The sequence below is a fragment of the Sceloporus undulatus genome, chromosome 3 (genome assembly GCF_019175285.1).
Source record: "Sceloporus undulatus isolate JIND9_A2432 ecotype Alabama chromosome 3, SceUnd_v1.1, whole genome shotgun sequence".
NCBI lineage: Eukaryota > Metazoa > Chordata > Lepidosauria > Squamata > Phrynosomatidae > Sceloporus > Sceloporus undulatus.
Genome location: NC_056524.1, coordinates 194069485 through 194093423, shown reverse-complemented (window position 1 = coordinate 194093423; position 23939 = coordinate 194069485). Strand labels below are relative to the sequence as shown.

The following is a 23939-nucleotide window of genomic DNA, read 5'->3' as shown; positions in this document are numbered from 1 at the left end:
CTGAAATAATACAATGTAAATTAAAAATAAAAGCATTAATATTTTTGTTGAATATGTTACAGGAGGAGCCGGGGAAAGATAAAGAAAGAATAACACATTACTGTATATGTTTACAGCTGCCAGACTGGTACATGGTCAATACTGGAAGAGGCCAACGATGGAGGTATGATTGATGAAATTATTGAAACTATCGCAGATGGGTAAGATGACATGGATGCTGAGAGAACAAAAGATGGATGATTATGTAGAAGAATGGGAATTAGTTATAAGTTATATATATAAGAAATACTTTTACTTTGAGTTTCAAGGTATAAAGGTTAAGTATAAAGAATAAGTTTAAGAAATGGCAGATAAGTATGGAAATAATGGTAAAATGTAGACAGGAAATAATTGAAGGAAAGAATTCTAAGAGAAATGATGGTAAAGTTATAAGGCTAAGTTGAGAAACAACTGAAATAGCATGATGTTGAGAGATATATATAATTAAGATTATGAAATTATATGAAAGATACAAAAGCTGGGAAACAAAAATAGAATTCTAAAAAGGTGGGAAGTAATAAAAAAAGAAAACATACAGTATGATGGATCAGTGAAAAAAATACAGATTTTATTCATAGTTACGTTAACCTATTTGTTTGTAAATGGTATATTTTGTTTGTGGGTTTGTTTTGTATATGTACATTTTTGTACTTGTATTTTAAATTGATAACAATAAAAATATATATTCTTAAAAAAATGCCCCCCCCACACACACCTGATTCAGTTGTCCATCCCTGTTTTACAGCCAGTGGGAAATTGTTACAAAACCCAGTGCTATACCTTTGGGCAGACAAGGAAATGATAACAATGAATATATAGATTACCAAATCAAATCTGCTCTCATAAAATTTATGGAAGCAGTAGAATGATCAAAGTACAAGACCACACCTACGTACCACCCTAAGCTTTTAAATTTGGGTTTGCCTCTGAAGTCAGGGCAGAAGCCTTGACGAGATGGATAGTACAGTGAAGCTCCTTTGGATGACACTGTTCAGTTCATTGGCTTTGCAAGCTGTCTCAGGTAATTACTGTGCCTAATCGTATTGCTTACGGCTGTTACACAGCACTATAGATAAAAGTTAGTTATCTAAGATCCACATGCAGAATTTGGAAATTGGGGGATAATGAGTCCTGTTGCAAAGTGATAGGGCTCTACTAGAACAGGACTGTCACACAAATCCTTTGCATTAGTACTCCATCTTGTCAATGATCTAGAAATGATCTCAGTTAGAAGTAAGATGAGAGAATTTAGCTTTGGACTTGGGATTAGAGTAAAGCATCTTTAAAAAAAAGTCTCTGCACAGTAAAATGAACTCTCTTCCCTTCAGTTGATTAGGCTATTATATTATTAGAAACTAATAATGTCTATAAAATCAGTGATTAAATCTGTCCAGATCATTGAATTAGGAATGCAGCTATTATGATAAATGGCCTTCTGAACTATTAAAAATAATAAATATTTGCTTTTAAATGTACAGGTAGCCATTCTGCGGTATAATTACAGCAAATTTAAATAAATAACATTTCAAATAATAAATATAAAATTTAAAATGGGGAAAGGGTTATTAATATTGTGTTTTATTCTCCTTTTTTGCTTTTTAATGAATATGCTTTTAAATGACTTTTAATATTATTGATAGGTGAATTGTATTTTAACTTATTTTACGTTTTTATGGAAATGAGCTTTTTTATGTATCTGTTTTAACTTTTGTAAACTGCCTTGACTCCTAGGGCTGGGGAACATGTGAGATATAAATGAATAAATTTTGGACGATTGAGTGACCAGAGTCTCCCAGTCCAAATGATCATTTAATTAGTGGCAATTAAGCAAATCCATCCACATTCAGTTTTATATTTACACATTCAGCTGTCACATTCCTTTTCAAATTTTGAATCTCCAAACATCCATTCTTGGCTAGACTTTCATTAATTACTTAACTGAAAGATAAGAGAACTTGGCCTATGCATCACAGAAAAAGAAAACACTAACAAAACAGTAAATTCACAACCAGTGTGGCTGAAGACTTCTGTTTAAATGTAGTGGGGAATCTGTTCCAGGTTTTACTCCAGTAACAACCATTACAACAATAATAATCTTTCTTCATACCCTTCCTTTCCCCTCAATTTGGGGTCAAGGTGGCTTACAATCTGCAAATTATGGTGACCTTAAAGTGTACCTATCATAGGGTTATCTTGGGAAGATTTGTTCTGAGGAGGTTTGCCATTGTTTTCCATGGAGCCTGAGAGAGTGTGACTCACTCAAAAATAGAAACAAAATGAGTTTTCATAGCCGAGTGGGTATTCGAACTCTGGTCAGAGTCCTAGTCCAACACTAAAAGCAGTATACCACACTAGCATTCACTTAACATTTAACATCATTTCTTCCAGCTCTAAACATAAAAGGAAGATCCTTGGAATGTATGTTTGTTCTGTGAAACACTACAGAATACATATTTGGGGAAGTGCTAAACAGAGGAAATAGAAGTGGTAAACTGATCAAATCTAGAGAAAGGTTATTAGTTTTCTCTGAAAGAATGAGACATCAGCCTAACATTCTTCTCTGTGTATTACCTTCTTAAATGTCTTTGTCTTGAATTTTACAAAAACAAAAACACCTATGACACATCTTATGGGTAAAACCTTTAAATTATAGCTTTTATTGCTAGCACTCATTGCAGGCACTTAAATTAGCTTGAATACCAGTCCAAAGCAGAAAGTATGAAGGTGGAAGTCAAAGACCATACTTCAGGATATGGAGGTCATGCTTGCACATGAAATGGCTCAGTTTTCATTCACACCTTATTCAGAAAGTGCTGGGAAAGACATGTTTGAAGCTGTGGAAAACCAGTGATAGTCATTGTAGACCAATCTTGCCCAACTTCATGTACTCCAGATGTCTTGGAAGTCAACTTCTACCAGCCCTATCAAGCATGACTGGTCGACAGCAATTTTGGAACTTATGGCCCAAAACATGTGGCAGACAGGAAATGAGAAAGCATGGGATAGTCAATAGTCAGCTAGATGGATCAATAGTCTGATGTGGTACAAGGCAGCTTCCTATGTTCCAACTGGCTCTTAAGACATTTAAAATATTTATCTTTGCTACAAGAGCTTCTGATGGCCCTGAGCTTGATCAGTTTATGAACTTAATAGCAGAATTTTATACATGTATATTTGAAATATTCCATGGATGTTACTCCCAGGTATGTAGTCATAGGCCTAAAGCCAATTGCTAGAGTAGATCTATAGATTTGCGAATTTGCATAGATTTGCATAAGTGTTGATTTACCATTCAGCAATTTATACAATTGTTTATACTTTAGATTTAGGCCATAATCTCTTGGTAAATGTGAACCATGGTGAATATAAACCTGTAAATGTAATGTAAATCATGAATGTTATTAAATCCCGCAGCACTAATTTCATGTTATGTAGGTGCAGCCAACTAAATTGTTCATCTTGTTTAATGCAATCTATTTCATCTTTTATTTGAATGAATTGTTTTCAAAATGCTGTTTTCCAATTCTACCACAGATGCTGACCTCATCACCACAACTACAACTACAACTACAGCTACCACTACCACTACCACAACTATCCCTACTAGTAAGAATTTTCTTATTGTTGCTTTGCCTTTTAAAATTATCATAGGATTTTAAATGTTATGTATGGAGGTTCGAGAGCAGTGATCCTGAACACTGGGCAGAGCAGAGGTTTTTGGATTTCTGTGCATCAGAATTCCTGACCACTGGCAATGGTGCCTCAGGCTTTGGAAAACTAAAGTCCAAGACTTTTCTTGATCCAAAGGTTAAGAATCACTGTTCTAGATTATAAAGAGAGGACATGTGTGTATCCATGTTAGTCTATTGCAGTTTTTAACTTATAGTTACATTTTTATCATGGCATAAAATTTCATGCACTGCTGTTTAATCTACGTTCTCACACACTCACTGAAGTTACACGTTCACTAGAAGGCCATGTGAAAGTAACATGTCTATGTCAGACTAATGTGTGGTGTTAGCATTACCCTATTGTTCTGTCTAATAAGATGTTTCACCCAGAGCCAAAGGGATGCAGTTGGCCACTCATTCATGTCACCCCTCAAACTCTTCTTACTCTTAACGAAATCTAAAATGAGAATATCCTCTGTGTGTCTGGGGAGGGGGGCGCTTCATGTCTAATAGTTTTCCAGAAAGTCTCCCAGAACTGCTATGGTAAAAATTTCCAGAGCACTTGCCCTAGAGCTATACCACTAGAGCACCTATGTGTGGCTTAGATCTTGTTTTAAAGAAACAAGAACCCCAACAAGGGGAAAAACTTAGAGGGTTGATTTGGAGTGCAAAACTAATGAATGGTAAAGGAGTGACTGGCTTAGTATCCCATCTCTCTCACCCTTTCTCCACTTCAGTAGTTCCACCTGAAACTGCTGTTGTTCTTTGAAAAGTGGGAGGGTTGCACTGCTTGTAATGTGAAAGTCATCTATATCTTGTCCTTTATTCCAGTGCCATAAAACTTAATGGCTCCATCAAGATGACCATTGTTCTATGTGGTTATGGTCAACAGATTTTCCTTATTGTGGCTATCACAACCTTTTACCACTTGACCACTCTGCCCATGCCCACACAATAGCTGTGGCCCCATCATCTGTGCAGCCCTGGACATGAGCCAGATGCCAAAGGCTAGCTACACCACTGCTACCTGTATTGTTGAATGCACCTGACTGTTTAAAGAGGAAATAATCTTCTCTTCTTTAAATTAAGAATGTACAGAACTAAGAATGTAAAACCACTGAAGAGTAATATTCCCACCTCAGATAGTAGCATCAGGACTACTTCTTCAGAATGAGCAATAGAGGAGGAAAATGCTAAATATTTAAAGTGTGTTTGCTCAATTGAAGTAAATGTTTGTGTAAACAAAGGATTGGATCCAGATTTAGTAATGCTTAGAGTAGAACCACTGGAAGCAATGGGACTTAAGTCTGGGAATTTTAAGGATGACCAGGGTCCGAAATACACTGCAGAAGTAAATCAGTTTGAAAACACTTTTAGTGCCCTGGCTCAATGCTAAGGAATCCCGAGAACTGTACTTTATTGTGGCGCCAAAGCTCTCTGACAGAGAAGGCTAAATATCTCACAAAACTACAGTTCCCAGAATTCCCTGGCATTGAGCCAGGATTATTTTTGCAGTGTCTTCTAAATGTAACTCAAGGTGCCTCCTTCCAGATTTTAATATTGCAAAAACCTATTATATAACTATATGAAACTATATGAAAAACCTATTATATTACTATAGTTTTATATAGTTATATAATATAATAAGTTTTTCAATATTAAAGTTTCATATATTCATAACAATATCTAAATAAGTACAAGCAAATAAGATACTCTGATCAATTTTGAACAGTAAAAGAGGAAGCATTTTTGAATATAGATAACTGCTGTTAATTAATTTTGTTCTTTGTTTGCTTTTCAGCTATAATAGCAGATGGTGAGTCTATTAACATATAAATTGTCCCAGTTAGGTGATTTAGGAAAACACAAGTTGAAATGGTTTTTAAATTTTGGGGAGTTTGAAGGAAACATTGAGTAGGAATACTGCTGCAGGTTGTGTTATACGTTGTCCAAAATGGTTTTAGTTAACTCCTTTCATTAATTCTTTGAGAACTCCATTATGGTTGAACTGGGCCGAGGGGGAGCGGCATCTAAATGATATCTTACCAACCTAGGAGCTTATTGCTTGGCCAAATAAAATGGCTTACCTCTTCTGGCTTCAATTCTGGATCTGGAATGCCCCCAAATGTTATCATAGCTAAATCGCCACTGATCTAGCTGCAATGCTGCCGCCTGGATATATCCTGGGTCAAAGCCTCACTCAGCCCACACTTTTTTGAAGTCAGAGAGCTTCCAACTTAAAAAATTGGCCAGCTGAGCGAGGCTTTGATCCAGGATGCATCCAGGCATCAGCACTGCAGCTAGATTGGTGGCAATTTGGCTATGATAACATCCAGGGGCATCTTGGGTCCAGAATTGAAGCTGGAAGAGGTAGGACAGCTTATTTGCCCAAGCAATAAGATCCCTAGTGTCCTGCTAGAGTTTTGGATGGCTAATCTCACAAGGCCCAGCTAACATGTGCAGTGGTTAAGGACTATGGAAATACATTCCAAAATGTCTGGAGGGCACCCAGTTGAGAAAAACTGCCTTAGGGTGCACCTACACTGTAGAAATAATGTAGTTTGACATCATTTTAAGTGCTGCAGTTCCATCCTATGGAATCCTGAAATTTGTTTAACAAGGTCTTTAGCCTTGTCTTCCCAGGAATGCTGGTGTTTCAGAAGACTACAGCTCCTAGAATTCTTTAGGATGGAACCATGGCAGTTAAAGTGGTGTCAAACTGCATTATTTTTTCAGTGTACATGCATCTCTAGATTCCTAGATATAATTTTGGCCAGAAAAGGTTTTGATAGCTTAAATGGGACAGTGGGTATATTACTTATCTATCTATCTATGGTGCGGTACAGACTGCCGAAAAACGTCGGCCTGTCAGTGGCTCTTTTTCCACCAGAGGGAAGCCGCAGCTGCCAAACCGTGCGATTTCCCTCCAGTGGAAAAAGAAACTGTGAAAAGAGGGTTCTTTTTATGTCGCAAGAGTGGTGTAACAAGTGCACCACTGATGCACTCGTTATGTACGTGCCATGCCGCACCATGCGGATGCCACATGATGCTTACATAACAATGGTGGTGCCCGTGTTTACAGGGCACTGCCATTATTACGCCCTTATCACGTGCTAGGGTTGCGGGGCGTGTGCTCCGACGCAACCCTAGCACATGATAAGGGCATCACAGAGGGCCCATATGTACAGGGCCTATCTATCTATCTATCTATCTATCTATCTATCTATCTATCTATCTAATCTATCTATCTTTGGGCCTGAACAGACAGGCCAAAATAAAGCTGCTTCGGGCCACTTTGGAGGTATGCTGTTTAAATGACTCATGCATCTGAAGAGGCCAGAAGCTGCACCAAAGCTGAGCTTCAGTCCTTAGGACTGGAGCTAGGTTTTGGTGTGGTTTCTGTCCTCTTAGGATGCACGTGTCATTTAAACAGCACACTTCCAAAGTGGCCCGAAGCAGCTTTATTTTGGCCTGTCGGTTCGGGCCCTATCTTACATTTATATTGCACCTTTCCTCTAGTGAGGTGAAGATGGTGTATATGGCACTCCTCCTTCATATTTTATCCTTGCAATAACTGTATGAGCCAGGCCAGGCTGAGAGGCTGATGTTTGGAGATGCTTGCAGGAGCAACCTACCAGTTGTTCTCATTCATTCTCTGTTCTTCTTTACTGAAGGACAAAGTGATATGCTCAACACAACTGGTCCTCGACCACCTAATCTTGGCTGGAGGATTAGGTGTTGTAGAGGACATTATCCCATCAACAATGATGAAGTAAGATCAACAGCCTGTCCAGTTAGCTTCTCTTTGTGGGATAGAGAGGTAGCACCATCATTGTTTCAATGCAATAAAAAGTCTTGCCTCAGTCCAAAGAGATATCAGAGGAAGGGACAGAACTCAAGAACAGAGGTCTTCTTGTTGTTGTTGGGTGCATAAGTTGTTTCTGACTTATGATAAGGCAACCTTATGGGATTTTCAAGAAGGAGGATGTACTGGGAACAAACAAGATTTGTTTAGAGGAGGCTTGCCATTGCTTTCCCCTGAGGATGATAGTGTGTTACTTGCCCAATATCATGGCTTGGGTTTCATGGCTGAGCTGGGAATTGAATTCTTGTCTCTGGAGGTGTAGTTCAACACTTAGACCACTATGCTATACTGGCTAACATATGGCATACTTATTTATCATAGAGCCAATATTGAAAATTTAAGGAATTTCTCCACACAACACGTACTTAAATTGTGCAACACACCACTACAATATGTAGTGATGGTTGCCAATTTTGCTGGCTTTAATAGAGGGTGGGATAGAATAATGGATTTATTGTGTGTTGGTTCCTGAGCAGTGCAAGCTAGTAGGTGCTATTCTGCTCATGCCTTACTTGAAGGCATCCCCTAGACAACTGACTGGTTACTGTCTGAATAGGATGCTGAACTCAGTAGGCCTTTGGTCTGAGGCAACACAGCTCTTCTTATATTCTTAATATTCAATTTTTAAAAACTTTTAAAGTAAATTCTTCATTTACTTAGGGGCTGGACAGATGGGGAAAGGGGCAGACAGAGGCCGCCCCTTTATTCCCTGCATCATTGTCGTGGCGACCGCATGTCGCGGCAACAATGTGCTCAGAAAAAAAGAGCTGCAAAATGCGGCTCCTTTTTCTGCTGCTGCCAAGGTGCCATTAGTGCCCTGGAGCGGTGCGGTGATGTACATTCTGCACTGCACCATTATCAGCACGTGTACCATCTAAAGGCGCACATCCCAAAATGGCACTGGGAGAGCATGGTAAGGATTGGGAGCTTGGGGATGCTCCACTCTCCCGAGCCCTTAAATCAGCCCCAGGATGGCACTTTTTGCCCGTCTGTATCGGGTCTTAGTTAATATGCTTTTAATTGTTATTTCTGGATACACAAAAATCAAAACAAATTTTCAAAATTCAAGCGATGTATATTAACTGATTATCTCTATGTCTTTTAAAAGAGATCTATGTACGGCTGAGAGGTGGTGCCAACAACTGTTCTGGTCATATTGAGGTTTACTACTTTGGTGGCTGGACTGGTGTTTGCAGCGAACAGTTTCACGCCATTGATGCTGGAGTTGTTTGCAGGCAGCTTGGCTGTGGCCAGGCACTTAATACCACAGCAGAGCTTCCTGGGAGTGTTTATCCTTACTTGAGCAATGTGGACTGTCATGGTGATGAAGATTACTTGTGGCAATGCTCTTTTCAAGAAGGAGGATGTATTGGCAACACACTTGCTGCTGTAACTTGTGCAGGTATGATCAAGCATTTTCTGTTTCTTAAGACCAAGTCCTCATTGATCACAGACTGAAGGGTAGAAACCTAGAGATACAAGAGTTAAAGGAAATTTGGCATTTCTTTTCAAGGGGTATTTTGGATTTCAATCATGCAATCATGTATTTTAAAGCAGATTAGGCTCTACCACGTCTGTTGTTGACAATATTCAGATTTCACATGGGCTGCCACTATTGAAATTATTAACATGGACATTATTCTTGCAGTTGGTACAATCAATATTTCTTTTTAATCAGTTTCATATATGTATCAGACAGTTAAGATTCCAGCTGATCTTTTTAAGGGGATTTTGCTCAATTAGTTCTTACACAACCAAGTACCCACAGTCAGAATTTTCTGATCCTGCTTTACAACTATGAGCCATTCCATCTACTAATATTTGGGAACAGTGAAGCTCATGTGTTCATCCACCTCAAAAGTGCAGAAAGGAACTGCAGAATCTGTAGGTGCACTGGCCTTATGCACATGGCTTTAACTTTTCCCTGTTGGAGTAATGACAGCTGTTCACTTATAACCCAAGAAATAAATGAGTGCACTTAGCTAGACATGCCCACTGTCTCAGGGGACCTGGAGCAACTCTCTCCCATATATGCCCTAAATTACAATGCGGTTGCTTTTATAGAAGCGTCAATTAAGGTGTGGATAATTGAACTGATTGTGTAGCTCGGATTATGATATCAATTTCTTGGACAGGATGAACCTCTTCTGATTGGCAGTTGATTTGGACAAATACCTCTCCACACAAAACAAAACTACTCTGCATATAGAAAATAAGATTTGAAGAAGAAAAATATTTTTAATATTTTGAAAGAGTGTATCAGCTCAGTCAGATACCTCTGATAGAATATATGTGACATGCCTCATGTTTGCTCATGCTTCAGGTTTGTGTATTAATAGATTCAGGACTACCAGCACTAATAGATAATTTTTAATACTTGCAAACCACTTATACAATAAAAAGCTCAGCATTAATATACAAATTAATGCATTTTGATTTCCAAATAAGAATTGATCTCAGATCTATGGGTTTTACAATCCAATTGATTATTTTTGGAAGGGTGTTGTAACCATTCCATGAATCCTCTCCTATTTCTGCACAGACAATTTCAAGATGAAATATGACCTGTGAGAACTTCAGAGTAGTTATGAAATCTACTTGGTTGTGTAATCTATGGAGATTATCCCATTATAAATAAAAGCAATTTACCCTTGCTGTTTTCAAGTGGATTATGGGATGCAGTTGGGTATTATTGCAGGGAAAATATTGCTGATATGTTTTCATTGTTGAAGAAGTGAAGTAATGGATCTAAGCATTTCTATTATAAAGTCAGTAGAAAATAACAGCAGGTCAAGCAGCCTAGATTTCATCTTTGAGATTAGATCTAAGAGGATTATTAGAGGTAACAGTTGCAGATGGTATATCCAATATTCTGTATCATTGTAGTGGCTGTCAAACCCTCTTGCCCATATGTATTAGGTTTAAATTATATGATACCAAAGTATTTGATAAAATACATTTTTCTTTGGAGTGAGTATACTGACATTTGGAAAGATTCACGGTGTCATCCGTGTCTCTATCTACTATTTAATAAGAAATCTTATAGCATCCTTGAGACTGAGGGAAAGAAGTTGTGGCATAAATTTTCATAGACCATTAGTCTATGTCTTCAGATGCATGACAAATAGACTAAATCAATGAAAGGCACTGCTACAACTTCTTTCTCTTAGGCCCTGTGCAGACTGGCCTTAAAGGCCGGGTTGGGAGTGGAACCGGGGTGTAGCGTCCATATGACACATGCCCCGGCTCTGCCCTCAGGGTGATGTGACGCCGCTCACTACACCACACATTGCGCAGCATCACAGTGCTCCTCTGGCACTGTGTCCACATGATGCACTGCCGAAGAAGCACCGTAAAGCTGTGGTGCTGCAGCTATTGCGCTTTCCATGCCCTCGAAAGACCAGGTCGAGGCTGCAGCGTGTGGTTGCTGCAGCCCCAATCTGGTTGTCAAAGGGGCGAATGTCTGTACAGCCTCTTAGTCTCAAAGGTGCTACAAGATCCCTTTGCATACTGATATTCTAGACTAACACATCTATGTCTTTGAATGCTATCTAATAACTCATGTTTGCTCACCGACAGGTTCTGAACTACCATCCTCAATAGGACCAGGTAATAAAAATTTTCAAACATAGTTTATTTATGTACATGATAAAAGACTGGGAATCTCATCAGTACTTCTGCATTCATTGACAGTAGTTATTTATAATATTTGAAAAGTCTTTTGTAAACAGAGGTTGAACATGTTTCCCATGCAAAGATATATTGGCCACTTCCAGCTTCAAGACTCGCTGCTGTGGAAGGGCCTGAACAGAGAACCATTTGCATTTGTCAATACTCAGCACTGGAGAAATTCATGCTATTGACAAGAAAGGATTTGTTTGGGGGATCTTGTTTAGCTGGGAATGTAGGAAGAACCCAGTCAACATAATTTACTATGGGTCTAGATTTTCTTGATTTTGGTTAAATTATTTGGAAATGGCAAGATTAACGATTTAAGTAAATGTCAGACAGCATAAAAATGTTGGAACAATCAAACCCAAGATAAAGTTAGTTGTAACCTCTTTAAGTGATCAGCTCTGATACCCTCTCCAGTAAGTCTTTGCTGAATTTCAAATTAGAAATTATATGAATAATGGTTTGATGTTATACAGAATTTTTATAAAAAATACAGATGCCTACAAAGTTTGTAGTTCTGCTTATGTATTGATTCTTAATTTCATAGTGATGTGAATACGTGCAATTATGTAAACATGTCCAGCATGGAACGTATACTTCACTGAGGGATAGTAGGTTCTATATATGACTTTGGCAAATGTCTCCAATACTTTTCTTCCACTTCAATTTGGGAAAACCAAAAATTGGGGAAACTATATAGTCATCATCAGCAGTATTGTGGTGTAGTGTGGGGTGGGGAGAGTATGAACTGGTAAGAAACAGAAATCTTGCTTGATCACGAAACCCCTGATTTGGATTCAATAGTGTAGAGCTGCATGAATCCCATCCTTTCCGGTCTGTATGTCTGGGTCCATATGGGATTTGAAGTAGGCAAGACCAATGTTGTGGACTGATCCTGAGTGAGACTGTGAAGGCCTCATTGTGTGTCATGTTCCTGTGTACTCCTGTGGGTAGAGAACTAACTTCTGCAAAGTGAGGTGTGCCCACTTCCTTTTTCTTGTCCTTTCTTTCTCCTTTTTGTGGGCAGGAAACCAAAAAACAAGTTCTCTGAGAACTATATTATTCTATATATAATACAACTATACTGTTCTCTTAGTACATTTCCCCGTTTCCCTACCCATTTCCTGGTCAGCATATTAATGTTTTTTCCTGTACCACAGTAGCAGTGCTTCTTGTGAAAATGCAGTTGTAAGGGTATCGTTGTGGAACATACGATAGCTCCCAGTCATTTCCCTAGGGAAAAAAACCCATCACTAACTTTCCCCCTTTACCTAACTGCACTTGTTTCCCCATGAAAGACAGTTATTGTTTACAAGCAGGGCTTGGATGTATTAAGTTAGAAGTAATGCTGTTACTATAACAAGCCACTCTTTTTTGTAATGATGGTGCAGAGAAGTTACATATCAGTGAGTATCAGTACTGGTTACTTTTAAAGAATATTTTAAAAAATGTTTGGAAGCATTTTGGCAGCAATTTTTCAAACTATTCCATTCTCTAGTCAAACTTATGTTTTAAAGAAAGTAACGGAAAAGCAATGAGTAAAGCTGAATTGCATTCTAAAATTTGTAATGACCAGATGGTATGAATAATATGAATGAATTACTTTAAAATAACTTTCCGCGCTCAGGTTACAGATTATATGTTTTAGGGATGAAAGACCTGCAGGAATCACTCATGTTTGTTAACTACCAATCTTTTATTGGCTGTTGTATGTATAACATGACTTGTATGCAGGCCTATCATTAGGCAAAGTGATTCTGTATTGTTGTATACATTATTGGGTAAGGTGGGGTTAAGGGGTTCTTCTGCTATTGTCATTCATGGACGGGTTCCTTCTATGTCTGGTATGGGTGAGTTTGCAGTTGACATACAGAATTGGTTTCTGGTTTCATTACTGCGTCCATTAATGCTTGGCAAAGGGTCTATTGTGTTACTACATTAAAAGTAGGTGATTACGATTTTTCCTTTTCTGCTTAGTTGCTGTTAGTCTGTAGGATACATGACTACCTTATACTAACATTTTATTAGCTGTAGTGTCTTCTGTCATCTCACTTCTCTTAAAACACCTGTCAAGAGATAAAACAGAAGAGTCAGGTTTCTTTATTTAACTGACTGTATGCACCTTCAGGTCCTTAAAAGTCTGATTTTGTGTTGATCTGAGCTTACATGGATGTAGTCTGTGCATTGAGATCAGCAAAAGAACTCATTCTCAAATATGAATGAGCTGTACGATTCAAGAGAATAATAGCAGCTTAATTTTTATACTATTTATTTCTACAATGAGGATTAATGTATTTATTAATGTAAGCACTCCATCTGGATGCATATTATACAGTTAGTGTAAAATATACATCTTATATATCATCATATATATATAATACATGTGCTTATCATAATACCATGTCATACAGTTCTATTTTAGTAAAACATGCACATGTGGTATACCCATTGATTACTGCTTCTCCCTGATCACTTCTTATTGGTACCACAACCTACAGGGCACCAGACAGTTTGGGGTCTGTCAGATTTTCACTTTAACATCTCAGCAGCAGCAGTGTGGTATCTCTGGGTTAGTGAGCAACACCATTAGAAAGCTAGAATCAATACCTAGTGCTGGCTATTTTATACATCCTTTTCTCTGTATATTTCATTGGGTCCCTTATCCACATCTGAGCCCTTTTCCTCCTGTTATCACTTCACCTATGGGATCTCTGTTGATTTCTTTCTCCACTATGCTTTTATTCTTCACAGTCCCTGTGACACTGTGACTGAGCCTTTCTTAGGGGTTTCATGGCAAGATTTGTTCAAAGTTTGCCATTGCCTTCCTTTAAGACTGAGAGAGTGGGGCTTGCCCAATATTAACTAGTGGGTTTCCATAGCTGACAGGGGATTAAAACTCTTGTCTTCTGGAATTCTAGTCTTGTACTGAAATTACCATGCCATGCTGGCTGTGATTAGGTGTGTGTTTTATTCAGTATCTCTTTATTTTCTCTGAGTTGGTTTACCACCCGAACTTCTAATTATACATATCTAATAAACATTCAAGCTGCAAATTAGTAAGGGAACAATATTAATAACAACTGCTGTTAATAACAACAGTACTGTACTTCTCATTTTCAAATCCTAGCTCATAACACATTCACCTTGAAGAGATATTCAGCAGAACTTATTGTGGTAGTCATAAAGCACCTTATATTTGAAATATATCCCTGATGTCAGGGGACCATTTCACAAATAAGCTGTTTGAGGAACCCGGCTTGAGTTATATCTGTTATTTCCTTGTTGTGTATATATGGTTCCCTCTGCCACATATATAGAGAACCTTAGCTGATTGTGCAAACACACCACATAAGAAAATATGTTTGGTGCTCTGTATCCACAAATTCCTTATTCATGGATTCACCCCCCCCCCCATGGTTTGAAAACACACACACACACACACACACTCTCTCTCTCTCCAAAAAGCAAACTTTTAATTTTGCCATTTCATATAAGGAATACGATGCAGTCATTGTACATAATGGGACTTGAGCATCCATGGATTTTGTTATCCAAGGTGGGGTCCTAGAACCAAACCCCAGAGGATACCAAGGTTCTATGTATTTTAATTTATTAGCCCATTCATTTGTTTGTACTAACATGCAGCTTTTATGTTAGTACATAAAAGGGGGGGATTGTATATATTGCATTTTTAAAAGGTTGTACGCCGCTTTGATTGTGGTAACAAAAAGCAGGATATAAATTAAAGATTATTATTATTATTATTATTATTATTATTATTATTATTATTATTATTATTGCTGCACCTTTCAAAGGGAATCCTCAAAGTCAGGAAGAAATATCTGTAAATGTGGCCGCTTGTTCTGAAATGTGATTAACCTTTTTGTTGCACTCTTAGTGCTCTCTCTTTGTGGTGGTCATCTCTATGATCCATCTGGACTTTTCGTTAGTCCAAACTATCCTGCTGTATACCCAAATAATGTACGCTGTGTTTGGGAAATCCATGCTGAGCGGGATTTCTACATAAATCTCATCTTTGACTATCTTGAGTAAGTGATAAATATTTTCAGATTTCTTTTCCTCTTGTCATTTTTAACCTGATTTTAATTCCTACTTACCTGCATGCCTCCTCCTCGCTCTTTGCTCTAAGATTAGCCTTAATTTGCCAGCAATAGTTGATGTTTTAGTGTATGATTTTCTTCTGCAACTGTCTGGATGGTGTCTACTGCAAATGCTCATTGCAAATGTCTAGATGCTCTTTATAAGTTGAGTGTAGAACTAGTTAGTAAGGTATTTATTTGCATGCCACAGAGCTTAGTCGGGGCTTACATGAAAGAGTTTCTCCCTAGCAAAGAACCTGCTGTGCACACCAAGGGTCCCAGGTCAAGTCTCTGAAAACCTGAAGAACCACTGGCAGTCAATATGGAGAATATTGGGGTAGACTGACAAGTGTTCTGAATTAGTATGAGGCTGCTTCCTAACTTCCCATGCCTGTACAGAAAAAAAATACACATGGGTTCAATATTTGCTGTACTGTCCAGCTGAACCTTCATTGGTCCAGATGGTTTGAACCTCAACTCCCACAACCATACGTCAGAATACTCAATGGTAGGGGAATGTGGGAGTTGTAGTCCAAAAAATCTGAACTACAACTCTTCCCCATCCTGGTTTGTAATATTCCAGAGTTTTCCCATTTTAAAAGGATTTTAATTTTACATGTTTTATCATGCTAGGCCAAAGTATTTAGTGGTTTCTAACTTTATATTTACAGCCTGGAGCCACTTAACTTCTGCTCTTATGATTATGTTGAAATCTATGATGGGCCACCCTATGTAGCTCCTTTACTAGGAAGAATTTGCATTTGGGGCCACCAAACATTTATTTCTAAGTCAAACACAATGTCAGTTGTGTTTACAAGTGACACTAGTTACCAAAGCACTGGATTTCGAGCTCGTTATTTTTCTATCCCTCAAGGTAAGAACCTCAAATGTCTCAGCAAAGAGAACATAATTCAAAATCATGCATTATTCATTTGTTTCATCAATTTAAATACCACTTAACAAAAGGAATTATATTTTTAAAAGTATACAATAAAAGCACTTCCATATAAATAGATATATGAATAATTTAAGATATAAAATTCATTATAAATGGAGTTTAAAAAGATACCTGTGATCTCTAGACTTAATCTGATTGTTAATTCTGACCAGAATAGATCCACTAAATTAATGGGATCAACTTTTCTTTTGACTCACCATCAAATAATTGATTCAGTGGGTTTATACTGGTTGGAACTACCTGGTAAGATTCAGGCCTGTATCTGTATTAGGTATTTATGTTTGGGTATGGCAAATTTGAAGTAGAAGGGTGCACCCCACCAAACTTAGATATTGCAAACATGTATGCAGCAAACGAGGGCAGAAGGAACTAGCTGCCTCCAGTGGCAGATGATAGGAAGAGTAGCACTAACATTTTTGAGGACAGAGCTGTGCTGTCCATGTAGTGTGGTCTGTATTACTAAGTCATAGATACTGTTCTTTGGGGGGGGGGGGGGGGAATCAGCTCCAAGACTTGTTGGCATCTGTCTATGGGATAAGTGTGCTATCTCAGCAAAATGTCTTGGGCTGGCCCTTCTTTAATCTACTTTGAAGTAAGTCTGCCCTTTAGAAAGCTAAGTGTGTTGCCATTCAGAAATGAAATATCTATCTACCCAAACAATTCATTGCTTAATGTAGATATGGATATCATCTGGCCCACAGGGCATTTAAAGCCTGCAAGGACTCTTCTTAGAGATCACTAGCCTTTTCTGCTGTTATCACCACAAATTTCAGAGCTGCCTCCAATGCCCAGCACCAAAAATTCCTTGTCACAGTTCCTATGAGCCACACAGCTGTAATCTGGAGGCCAAGCAATGGGTTCCAAGCATGCTTTTCAGCATAGGACAAAGGGATTCTGAATAAATCAAAATGTCTTCTATGACAACAAAAATTCTATGCATACACTTCAGTTCCTTTACATGGCTGGTGAACAGGTATTGGTGGAGCATGGCGGTTGTCCATGATCCCCTCACTTGTTCTTTATGTGCTTGAGAAGGTGAATCCCTCCCCCATGTTGATTGCTTATAAACCAACATGTTGATATTCATCCAGGAATGCAGCTGTGGGGGCAGGGAGAGAAGGCATAGCCTGTCTAGGATAAGGCCTCCTGATGAAACAGACTGACATTGGCAACAATCCTGTAGGACCTTTTTATTCAATGTAAATTTGTGTGGACTTAAGTAACAGATGTGCTAAGAAACCCAAATACTGAATTGTGAAGATGTGGAACAGGACACTGGTACGGGTGCCTGATGTGCATGAAGAGTACCCAAAGTGCATGAGGGATTACAGTGCATCAGTCCTGATTTTCTTCAATCCTGTTGTGCATCAGTTCTGCTTTGCAGGTTTTGCTATGTAGTTAAGTAACACAGCCATCTACTGGGTAGAAACGTTGTGCAACTTTGCAATTCTATTTTCTTCAGATGCACATCCACTTATAGGCTGACAACACCCCAACAGGATTCCAGCCTTGTAGTCTAGAACAAGCTTTTTTGGATATCCGTTCTTCAGATGTAATAATCAATTCTTCAGATGTAATACACAGTGGTATTAAAGCCTCAAGTTATTCAGCATATTTATACAGTTGTGGGAGTGACAGGATGTAATATGATCCAGAAAGATACAACTTGTGACCCTCACTCTAAATCTTCAAAAGGTTGTGAGGTGATACTGATCTTTACAGTGATCAGTTAATATTAATGTGTGAATGCAATACATCTGCTTATCAAAAGTCAGTTCCCTTGGGATCAAAACCTCTGAGGACATTTCTTTTGTTATACAGTATGTGCACTTGTGAGGGCTCATGTATTAATATAGATAGATAGATAGATAGATAGATAGATAGATAGATAGTGTCATGGAACCATTGTCTTTGTTCATACCTTTGCTAATGGATTGAAACTCATGAATATAGTTCAATATAGTGATTTCTCTTTCCACTCTCCCTTTGTAATTTCCTTCTTTGAGAACTCTGACTTGTAAATCCCATATTGTGTCTCCAGGAAAGCTTAAATGCTCTGGGACTGATATTTTTGGGTATTGCTGTTTCTTGAGTCAGATTTATGTTCATTTATCATCTTGCTTGGAGACTGTCCTATTTGTCCAATAGTATAGAGAATCATTGTAGAATTTGAAATGTAGAGGGACAATGTAGAGTGTAGAGGGACATTAGGAAGATTGCAGTTTACATCTCTCTGGATCCTATTGCATTTTCTCCCATTCCTCCGACTGTATGAATATGCTGAATACTCTTTTAATAGCATTCTGTATATTGATATCCATGAAAGCTCATGCTAAAATTGAAACTGTCTTAAAAGTGCTGCTAAATTTCCTTTTCCTCCTCCCTTTCCCTTTTCCCTTTTTATGCACCAAATTGTTCAAGGCCAGCATCTAAAAATGGACCCATGTCCATGAGAAAAAATAGCCCATCTGGATATTTAATTTTATTAGTCTCTGCAGCAGTTCCCATGGCTAAACAGAAAAGCAGTATTTTAAACTACAGACCATTGTTTACCAAGTTGTTTCCTGTTGTCTTTCAAAGACGTGTCCTTAAGACTGATGAATGGATCGAACACATGTGAGGGCCGTGTTGAACTTTATTACAAAGGAGAATGGGGAACGGTTTGTGGTGATTACTGGGACATGGCCGATGCCCAGGTTGTGTGCAGGCAGCTTGGATGTGGAGAAGCCTTTTCAGCTCCAAGACATGCCCATTTTGGTCAAGGCTCAGGATCTATCCTCCTTGATGATGTGATCTGTAGAGGAAACGAGTCTCACCTGTGGGACTGCAGGAGCCTAGGGTGGCATTCTCATAACTGTGCCCACAGTGAAGATGCCAGTGTCATCTGTACAGGTATTTTCTGATTTTGTTTCCTGCATGTGTCTGTTTATTTATTTATGTTATTGTCTCTCTGATAATATCGTCTCCACAACAATAGCTCTCCATGTGGATTATGTGACAAGAAAACAATACACAATAAACACAAAGCAATCATCTTCAACACAGGAGAGAAAAATACAGTTGTATAAGGCAGCCATTTTCTATCTATAAGCACTTACACTTTCTCATATCTAACAATATTGTATAGGAAACTAATCATTACGGGGCAGTAAACATTAATGGTCAACATCTGCAACTGATAATTCCTGTTGAGCGAGTGATTTAAAGTAAATGCTTCAGCCTGCAAAATTTTGCTGCCATTAACTAGACCAAAGCAGTTGTTTCAAGTAGTTGCTACTAGGTAGTGTGGCAGGGTTCCTACATTGTTAAAGACAGAATTGCATATTTCATGCAATCTGCACTGAATGCCTTAATTTAACCTGTTGTCTTCAGATGACACGGAGGATGATGTCTCATCACCGGAACTGAAATAATTTTCATCTCTCAGTCCAATTGGCTTCTGTAGGGGAAATAGTAGAGTTCCTTCTTCTTCTTCACCTAAGGCACGAAAATATCCTGGGAGAGTCCTGCTAATTTTTATATTCTTCTTGTACTGAAGCCTCAGCTGCACCTTCCCAGAGGTGGTCTTCTTAAACTCTAGTCAGCAGATCTCTTGATGACAAATAAAATAATGAAATACAACACTAATCAGGAGTCTTATTTCTTAGTGAGAAATGAGAGGGATTTCAGTCTAAACTGGCTGTATGGCCTGTTTCCAGTCCCACTAAGAGGGGAAGGCAAGGTTATGAGTGAATGGTGAATGGTGCACCTTGCCTTCAATGGTGGATTTGCCTATATTTGCAAAATGGGGAAGGTTATGACTAATGGTTTCTGCACTGTGTGGGCAACACTACAATTTCATGTTGAGCAACGAAGGATTTGCTTAATTGGTACTCAGTGGATGGGAGATGTAGAGGAGTTGAATATGGAGGAGTCAAGCTTTGAGACAGGAGCCACCCTCTTGATGGATCCTCTCTCCCTCAGTGAATTATGTGGAGGTCTATATTTTTTCATTCTCAGTTGAAGAACTGCAGTTAATGCACTGACTTCTCAAACAGGGAAGCAGTAGTCTCTCCCCCCCCCACCCCCCAAATTGGTTATTTCCATCTGTAATCCTAAATTGTCAAGTGTTAGCAATATGACCTTCCTATATGCTTTTGCGTCTAGCTATGAACGTTCATTGTTAAATTGTAATTTGGTCCTGGTTATTGGCTTTTATTATTGTTTGCCTATTATTATTCACAATGTACACTCACTCACTCACTCACTCACTCATGCACACACATAAGCACATTCTGCACACAGATACACACAAATATATGTGTTTCTGTGTAAATACACACAAATGCTATCATTAATTCTAATCGGTGGGATTTATATTGTTGACTCACCATTCAACAGTTGAGTCAATTGGTTTATTCTAGTCAAGACTAAACAACGGGGTTAAAATGCACGTGCACACACACACGCACACTCAAATATAGTATGATACAGTGCATTTATGTCATAAGTTGCTTTGAGTGTTCATAATGGAAAAGTGGATCTGAAATATTTAGATATTTTAGATACAAAGAAGCAGGACTGGATGTTACCTGTGCTAAAAGTTCTCTTTTTGTGCATAATGCCTGTTCACCAGAGTTTTGCCATCACCAGAGTTCCCATTAGTGTGCTTAAGCAGTGCAATCCTGTCACTGTTTTCAACCCTGGGAAGAAGGAGGAAATGATTTTACATTCACATATAGCTTAGCTATAGCCAGCAATAGAAATTCTGGAAGAGCAGGAGTCTTCAGAAAACAGTCCTTGGACTATGTTTTGCTATTTTCTCCCTAGCATTTCTCATACTTTTTCTCTCACATAATTCTCCTTGATGTTCAGAATCTCCCCATCTCTCTTGTCCCAGTTCCTATTTATATATGCTGGATAGTTTATAAATATATTTACTTGCCTTAAACTAAAATGCCTCCAACATATTTATGATGAATTTGCAGGTACAGTATATCTGTTTCTGATACTGCATCAACTACAGATAGTTTGAGAATGTTTGTGATGTGTGTGGTGTATGGATTGTGGCTGTTTGTTTAGTGCTAAGTTATTTATGTATATTTGAGAAATGATGGCTCAATACTGAATCTTCAGAATGAATGAGTGATGCTTGTAAAAACAATAATTGTGGTATCACATGGACAAGGCCATTTTTCAGATACCCCCATCACTTAAGGTACAGCAAACGTCTACTGCTTTGATGACATTTCTTTTCTTGCTTGGCATTTTAAATCTTTATGTTTCTGTTATCCTTTGATAATGCATGTTCATATTGTTTGTGATTTAATATTTTGTTTTGTGTGTTTATTGTAATTTTTATTCAAGCTTGAAAATTGAAGGATTCAGTGTACTATAAATAATAATAAAATGGGTGTGTATCCAGTAAATAGTCCAAATTAGAGTAGCTTAGATTGATAAGTGGAATTTACATACCATTTTGTTACTAACTTAATATTCTGGCTGGGAGCACCATTCAGATTTCAGCCACTGATGGTGTTCACCCATCTGTTGAATTGGACCCAAACTTGGTTTACTTAGGAATTACTTTGTTTACTTAGGAGTGAATCAATGGAATGTATGTGATTGTTGACCTATGAAGCTCTTGTCTGGACTAACAGTTGGATTTAGGCCACAGAAATAAGTGAAATATGATTAAGGAGTTAATCGCATTTTTTAAAAAAGCAACTTACCCCTTCTGTTTTACAGTTGCTTATGGGATACAGCTAGGAATTATTGCATAGAAAATGTTGCTGATGCTGCCGTCCAACTACATCCCACCTAAATCTTGGCTCCCAGCTGTGCTCAGTTGGCCAATTTACAAAGTCAGGAGCTTCCATTTTTGAAAAGTGGTGGGCTAACAGTGGCTGGGAGCCAGGATTTAGGTGGGATGTAGTCAGGCAGGGGTAACAGAGGCATTTTTCCTGTAATAATTCCTGGCTGCATCCCGTAAACGACTGTAAAATGGAAGGAGTAAGTCACTTTTTTTTAATGTGATAAACTCCTAACTTATGCTCCACTGATTTCAATAGATCTGTTCCAAATATGGCTCAGTCTGGATACAACACAATAAGCTGCTTCTGTTAATATACTTTTGTCAAAGTATTGTGTGAGCAATCTAAATGCAATCAGTTTGCAATATCTTCTCTTTTTTTGGTCCATAGCATCAAAAGTTGTGATTAGTGTTTTGCTAATGATTTAAATAAAATATCAAATTACTGCACCTGGAATTTCAGAGAATCAAGAAGTACTTTTCATCCACTCTGTTTTGATAGAGACTAAAGAATTTATTTTTCTTTCTTTTGTCCCTATGTTGACAGGAAAATAATGGCTGGAGGGAATGAATGAATGAATGAAATTTTATTTCTAGACCGCTATTCCTTGCAGATCACAGCGGTTTACAAAAACATCATCAAAACCAATACAAAGTGATGACCCATAGCCCAACAATACAAAAACCCACCCATACCATTTAAAAACAATACAAAAATTCTAAAAACAATCCATACAATCATTCAATCTAAAACCAAATTAAAAACCTATATAACAAATTAGCTGAATTGAACAAAATGCACAGGGGAGAGAAAGAATAACATCAAGGCACATGGGGGAAGGCTTGACGGAAAAGAAAGGTCTTCAGATTCTTCCTAAAAAGATCTAGAGAGGTTGCTGAGCGGAGCTCGTCGGGCAAAGAGTTCCAGGTCTGAGGGGCCACGATGGAAAATGCCTTTTGTGACAAACACACAAACCTTGCCTTGGGAACTCTTAATAGATCTTTTTCGCCCCGATCTGAGAGGGCGGGGCGGGCTGTATGGGGAAAGGCGGTCCTCCAAGTACCCTGGAAGGTTTATACTTCTGTGTTGGTCCTAATCTGGCTCTCTCCCCCACCACTTAAAAACAGAAAAGGGAAAATTGGATTCAGTCACTTGCTATGTAGGCGTAATTTATCCTTTAGCTATCATTTTGAATATAGAAACGGTGACTGGAGTGCCCTCTTGAGGTTGTAAAGTCAGCCCTATAAGAGTATATTAGAAGTCATTCTTGGCTTCTGACTATTTAATTCCCTTCTCCTCAAGGTTTTTCAAAAGCCTGACCATTATTACATGGTTACCCTTCTAAGCCTATTGCTAATTTCACACATTTGAAATGGAATGTGCTGTAATCTGATTTTAAAAAAAAGATAGATGGCCATACACTTGTTAGAAGAATACATAGTCAAATACCTTTAAGTCCCAAATCTAGTGCTTCTTACATTGTTGGAAGTTTATATTTTGGAACAGGTCTAAGTCCCAGAGAATCCAGTGACTCTGCATAAATCTAAAATGCAGCTGTGACATCCTGTCATCATGGCAGTCACTTTACTACTGTATCACAGTGTAATAAGCCACTTCTGGACAGTAGTGTATATTTGCTAAGATCACCTATTGTTAGAGAAGTAAGGAAAGATGTTTGTTCACCAAAAAAGTTTATTTAAGTATCGATTGCATTTCTAAACCACCAGAAGGTAGAACATGAAGTAACCAGATAACATTCAACCATATGATTTGATATAAGCTTGGGTTGAATAAACTGCTGATGTGCATTTCTTCACTCATTATTTTATATTTTATATT

At 38.2% G+C, this 23939-nt stretch overlaps 1 protein-coding gene across 1 annotated transcript in view; it reads left to right on the top strand.

Moving 5' to 3' along the window:
• The first annotated feature begins 993 nt into the window (after window positions 1-993).
• The window catches only part of LOC121925919 (deleted in malignant brain tumors 1 protein-like), a 123206-nt gene continuing 100260 nt past the window's right edge, over window positions 994-23939 (top strand). Inside the window, 9 exon segments of the mRNA XM_042458485.1 lie at window positions 994-1060; window positions 3574-3645; window positions 5512-5526; window positions 8684-8977; window positions 11155-11184; window positions 15149-15299; window positions 16022-16224; window positions 18889-19207; window positions 19754-19786. Of these exon segments, the coding sequence (XP_042314419.1) occupies window positions 994-1060; window positions 3574-3645; window positions 5512-5526; window positions 8684-8977; window positions 11155-11184; window positions 15149-15299; window positions 16022-16224; window positions 18889-19207; window positions 19754-19786 (1184 nt within the window).